The sequence below is a fragment of the Rhincodon typus genome, chromosome 4 (assembly GCF_021869965.1).
Source record: "Rhincodon typus isolate 14 chromosome 4, sRhiTyp1.1, whole genome shotgun sequence".
Taxonomy (NCBI): Eukaryota; Metazoa; Chordata; class Chondrichthyes; order Orectolobiformes; family Rhincodontidae; genus Rhincodon; species Rhincodon typus.
Window position 1 is genome coordinate 57,974,420 of NC_063335.1, and position 6,042 is coordinate 57,980,461.

The window sequence follows — 6,042 nt, forward strand, 5'->3', positions numbered from 1 at the left end:
CATTTGAAAGACATTTGAATAAGTACATGATTAGGAAAGGTTTGGAGGGATATGGGCCGGGAGCATGCAACTGGGACTATTTAGTTTGGGATTATGTTCAGCATGGACTGGTTGGACCAAAGGGTCTGTTTCCATGTTGTATGACTCTAAGACTATGATAGACCATAGAACTTGCCTAAAGTTGAGGCACCAAACAGTCTTTATAATGCAGCTGGCCAGTTATGCAAGGGAATTTGGGCCTCCATTCCAAGCTGGGTGTCAGCAATGAAAATGAAAATCAGGGGAGTTCTAAAATAACTTACCAATACATTAGTGGCGATTTAACATCATTGCCCAAAGTCACAAATAGATGCACAAATGTTATCTCAATTAATAGTTGAAAATTCATCTAACTTTTATAAAAAATATTTTTGAAAACCCATCAAAAAATATAATCTTAGAGCCTGAAGAGAAATCTTCTGTTAATTTGAAAATTAATTGCTATTACTGCAATGTGGAAAATTGTGCCAACTGCATGTGCTCAGAGCAAGCTTCATTCATCAGCTAACTTCTTCAGCTTTAGGTTAAAGGATTAAGTTCATCCCCAGTTATGATATTAATGGACACAAAATATATTGGGCAATGTTTAAACTATCGAGAGATATATTATTAAATAGGTCTAGATTTTCCTGTTTGCATGTCCAAGTCCGAAAGCAGGACAGATGAATAGGCAGCTGTGGCCTTCCTTGTACAGATAGCTCGGTTATTACTTTTGATGCATTTATTTTGGTAATGTTCTTCATTTAAATATTCATAAATTTTATTTACTAAAACGAAAAAAGTGCTTTTGCCCTGTCAAGATCCTGGGACAATTCAAAGCATGGTTGGAGGAAGATATAGCTGCCAATTTGCACTCAAGTTAGTCTTCACAAATAGTAATTATTAAATGACCAGAATACTTAAGTTTTGGTGATATTGATAAAGTGTTAAATGTTGGCCTAACAACCAGGAGAATTTCACACACTGTTATCCAGATGGTGCCATGACATCCTTATGTCCATCTGGGAGGGCATACAGAGTCTAACCTAAACTATAGCATCTCCTTCAGTGTGGCCCATAACAGGCAGAAAATGAATGTGATTGGGACAGCAGTATGGAATAGCACATAGCTAACAGGTTCCAGAGACTTCCAACATTGCACTGGAGGTCTTTGTACAGGAGGTGGAAAGAACAAGAGATTCTGCATCCACAGTCAGTCAGTAAGTCAATCTGTGATATTAAGAAATGTCTGGAGGCACCTGATATCTCAAAGATTATGGGGTCAGACAACATTCCAGAAATAGTATGGAAGACTTGTGCTCCTGAATTTGCTGCACTCATAGCCGAGCTGTTCAATTGCACCTAGCACCTACCAGACAATGTGGATAATTGCCCAGGTATGTCCTGTACACAAAATGCTTGGTGAATCCAATGCTGACAATTACCGCCCTATCTGTCTAATCTCGATCATCAGTAAAGTGATGGAACACATATCATGGTAATACTTTCATTTGACTCTTGTTTAGCAATAACTTGCTCAGTGACAGTCAGTTGCCAAGTCACTCAGCTCCTGGCCTTGCTTCAACCTGGATAAAAGAGCTAAACACCAGAGTAGAGACAATAGTGACTACCCTTGACATAAAGGCTGCACTTCACCCAGTGTGGCATCAAAGAGCCCTAGCAGAACTGGAATCAATGGGAATCAGGGAAATCTTTCCAATAGTTGGAATTATGTAGTCATATGAAGAAAGATGACAGTGGAAATTGGACAGCAATCATTTCAGCCCCAGGACATCACTGCAGGGGTTTTACCTTCTTTTCAGGCTTACAGGCTGTGGCTGTCCTCTAGCTGTCCTCTGTCAGTCAGCCAGGCCAGAGTGCTGTCAGCAATGCTAGCCCAGACCTTTGCTAAAGTGGTGCAGTGCATGTTTAGGCCATCTGAGTCCAGATTTCAGTTTTCTTCATTACAAGTCAATGACTTCCATCAGCCAGGAAACAGTCAAAGGCAGTGACAAATAAAAGACAGGTACAAGGGAAATGCATATTGGTAATTAGTTTCATTCTGCCGAAGGTAGAAGCATCTAGTCCAAAACTAGAGGGCATAGATTTAAGGTGAGAGGGAAAAGATTTGAAAGGGACCTGAGGTGCAGTTTTTTCACACAGAAGGTAGTGCATATATGGAAAGAGGTGCCAGAAGAAAGGGTAGAGACAAGTACAATTACATTATTTAAAAGATATTTGAATAGGCACATGAATAGGAAATGTTCAGCATCCAAATGCAGGCCAATTTAGGAAGTCCAGTTGGCATGGGCAAATTGGGCTAAGGGATCTGTTTCCATGTTGTATAACTCTATGATTCTATCTCAATCAACAAGTTGGAAGACACTAGATGCATTAAGATTCATAGTCACAGCCACTGGTAAGGTGAGCTTTACTCTGCAGCAGTTGGCAGAGTTCAGTTATGCGTTCAGAGGTAAAGCAAGAACACCTCAAATAATAGTCATCACCAAAGGTCTAGTGCTAGTGCTCCCTAAACAGCCTTCCTGGGTTGTGATTTCCTGTTGTGAGACCTTCTCCCCAACCTCGACCCTCTTCAAGCAGCTTGTCCTGTTCTGTCTGACCTCTGTTCAATATTCTAGTATGCATCATCCCAAAAGGAAGGCCTACTCCTGCACCCATTTGCAAGAACTACAGCTTTGTGCAGAAACATTGAAGTCAGCATTAAATGGTACATAACGATAAAGTTCTGAGGAAGGGTCACCAGACCAGAAACATTAACTCTGATTTTTTTCTTCACAGATGCTGCCAGACCTGCTGAGCTTTTTCAGCAACTTCTGTTTTTGTAAATAATATATGATCCCTGCTTCTTTAAAAACTTAAAACCGTAAATGACAGCAACAGAAGTGTTGCAGAATTGTAGAAACAGACAAAAGAAATAAGCCACTAAAGATTGTAGGTAGCTGATGACTTATTTTACATCTTTTCTAATGTGACCTCTGTTCAATTTACAGAGAACATTATTTGAAAAAAAAAATGCCTTTTCTCAGGATAATAAAGCAACAGTCAGAGATTCTTTGGGACCTGTTTGTGTCAGAACGGAAAGCTGGTCTGAAGAATATCTTGTGTCTGATTTCACTTTGCCTTCTGATGGGGCTGGGGACCAGTGGCATTCTCTATATATCTTTGCGAGCATTACATTGCAGCCTCATAGTGAGGCTGGCAGTGTGTGGAATCTTTACTGCCATCATTCCTGGGGCTTTGTTTCTGTCAAAGCACCTCAGATGCTTCATTCTAATCATCCTCACCTCATGTGGAACACAGCAAGGAGGGAATGCTCTAATCACAGCTGGCACTGGTGTAGTGGTCTTCAACTGTGCCCAAAACAGCTTTCATAACTTAAAAGAATTGTCACAATGCATCGTCTGCTACTTGGAATGTAAGGTGTCATCTATCAAAGATCTTCTGGAAAGATATATTAAAGTCATTAACTGGTTGCCCAAGTCTCTAAAGGAGAATGCACAAAAATTAAAAATTTCAATTCCTTCCGATGTTGTAACACAGAGAATAGGTAAAGAGCTGCAAGCCTACCTCAATGAAACCAGACGTCACTTGGAGAACCTCAGTCGTCACATCATATCAACATTTGACAGTGTTCTCATGGTTTCCAAAAGTGTAATAGCCACATTTGGTCTTTTGCTGGTCTTAGTAGCCACTGGGCTGTATATCAGGAAGTATTTACACAATGCAGAGTTCGAAAATGTATTCATCACCAAGCACTTTGTAGAGCTGGAAGAAAGGAAAAGCAAACAAGGGAAAGCTGTTGTGCTTCCACTCACAAAAAAAGAGAGAAAACATTTAATTAAGATCCCATCGCTGAAATTAATGGCAAAGGAATGGAAAAACACTGTAAAATTCTTTGCTCCTATTTTGGCAAACCTGCTTCTTTGGGCAATTAATATACTGATTGATTATGGACTGTATCTGCTCATTTCTTCAATAAGAATACATTTTGTGTCTCTGCCTACTATGGACCTTAATTTGTCCCCACAAGTAAGTAACAGAAAATCTACATAGCTTTTAGAGCAGCAATTGTTTCAAATACGTATTATAAAAATAATAGTCCTTTGAAATTTAATAGTTTGTATTGTGACCAACGTATGTCAAAGAAGCTGATTTGAAGGTTCTGCGGGTGACTGTTTCCAGCATATAAGCGGGAACTAAACATACATGAAAGCTCCATTTCTGAAGAAGGGTCCCGACCCGAAACGTCAGCTTTCCTGCTCCTCTGATGCTGCCTGGCCTGCTGTGTTCCTCCAACTCCACACTGTCTTATCTCTGACATACATGAAAGACTTCTGTTTCTCTTTGTCTTGACTAGGTCAATGAGGAGGCTACACATGAGCAAGAAAGAAGAAAGGGTCTCCTGGTGTTCTTGTTTCTATCCAATCCTGTCACCCAGCAGCGATATGCTCTGTCAGCTATTGAGGGGTTTTGGTTGAGAGCAGCAGGTGGTGTTACAGCCCCTCCCCCAATCTTGGTTAGAAAACCCAGCCACAATATAAACAATGGTTCTGAAGATGAGTCATATAGGATTTGAAAGATTAACTCTGTTTTTCTCCCCACAGATGCTGCCAGACCTGCAGAGTTTCTCCAGCACTTTATGTTTTTATTTCAGAATACCAGCAACCATTGTATTTTGGTTTTATAAATGATGGTTACTTGAATCTATGAAAATGCCCAAGGTTTGTTTAATGACATTTTCCTGTTTCTACATAATCTTATGTTGAGAAGAAATTGTAGGATTTGTAGAAATTAGAATATTGTAATCAATGGGCAGTAAACACAACTTTTAATTATCTTGCAAATGATTGAGATAGGATTGGTCACTGATGCACATTTTCATTATTTAATGAACTGACATCAGACATTTTACACCATCTACAAAAAGCTTAATTGAACCTAAGATACTCCCCTGTATTTAAATAATGATAAAACCTTGAACAGTTGTAAAGCAAACCACAGAATGTTACTTGGAAAGGAAAGGTTTAACATTGAGGAAATCTTAGATTGTTTTCTTTGGAATAAGGATACTTATTTGAGGTGTATTGATTGTTAAAAACAAAATTCAGACATACCTCTGGAACAGATCGGGCTTGAGCCCAGTCTTCTGACGCAGAGGTGGAGTCACTACCATTGCGCCACAAGAGCCCTATGTAATTGAGGTGTATATAATGATCGTAGGCCTAGGTAGGGTGAATATAAGAATCTGTTTCCCTTAGCAAGCAACCAATAACCAGGTGTAAAGGCTTAAAGTAACAGAAAGATTATTGGGGTAATGAGGAGAATGCTTTTCATCCTAAATGGTGATTACGTTTTGGTAATCACTGCCTTACAGCATTTCAGAGGAAGCAGCTTTCTCTATATCTCAGAAAATCTTGGATATGCTCCAAGTGTTGCAAAGTGGTATGAGGTTGAAGAGTGCTCTTCTTCAACTAGCAGAATCCAAACAGTATAAATTTCTCCTTCCTAACAACTAGTTCTTGAATTCATTCTAGTGACTGGGAGAATACAATTATAATTAGAAAAACAAGATCTGTTTATAACAAGAGATAGCAGGAACTGCAGATGCTGGAGAATCTCAGATAACAAGGTGTAGAGCTGGATGAACACAGCAGGCCAAGCAGCATCAGAGGAGCAGGAAGGCTGACATTTCAGGCCTAGACCCTTCTTCAGAAATGGGGGAGGGGAAGGGGGTTCTGAAATAAATAGGGAGAGAAGGGGAGGCGGATAGAAGATGGATAGAGGAGAAGATAGGTGGAGAGGAGACAGACAGGTCAAAGAGGCGGGGATGGAGCCAGTAAAGGTGAGTGTAGGTGGGGAGTTAGGGAGGAGATAGGTCAGTCCAGGGAGGACGGACAGGTCGAGGGAGCGATGAGGTTAGTAGGTAGGAGATGGGGGTGGGGCTTGAGTTGGGAGAAGGGGATAGATGGGAGGAAGGACAGGTTAGGGAGGCGGGGACGAGCT

The 6,042-nt window shown here is 40.4% G+C and overlaps 1 protein-coding gene across 1 annotated transcript in view; it reads left to right on the forward strand.

The window, feature by feature from the left end:
- The first annotated feature begins 3,051 nt into the window (after nucleotides 1-3,051).
- The window catches only part of LOC109914186 (dendritic cell-specific transmembrane protein-like), an 18,612-nt gene continuing 15,621 nt past the window's right edge, over nucleotides 3,052-6,042 (forward strand). Inside the window, 3 exon segments of the mRNA XM_048596116.1 lie at nucleotides 3,052-4,068; nucleotides 4,105-4,137; nucleotides 5,955-5,975. Coding sequence (XP_048452073.1) covers nucleotides 3,052-4,068; nucleotides 4,105-4,137; nucleotides 5,955-5,975 — 1,071 coding nt within the window.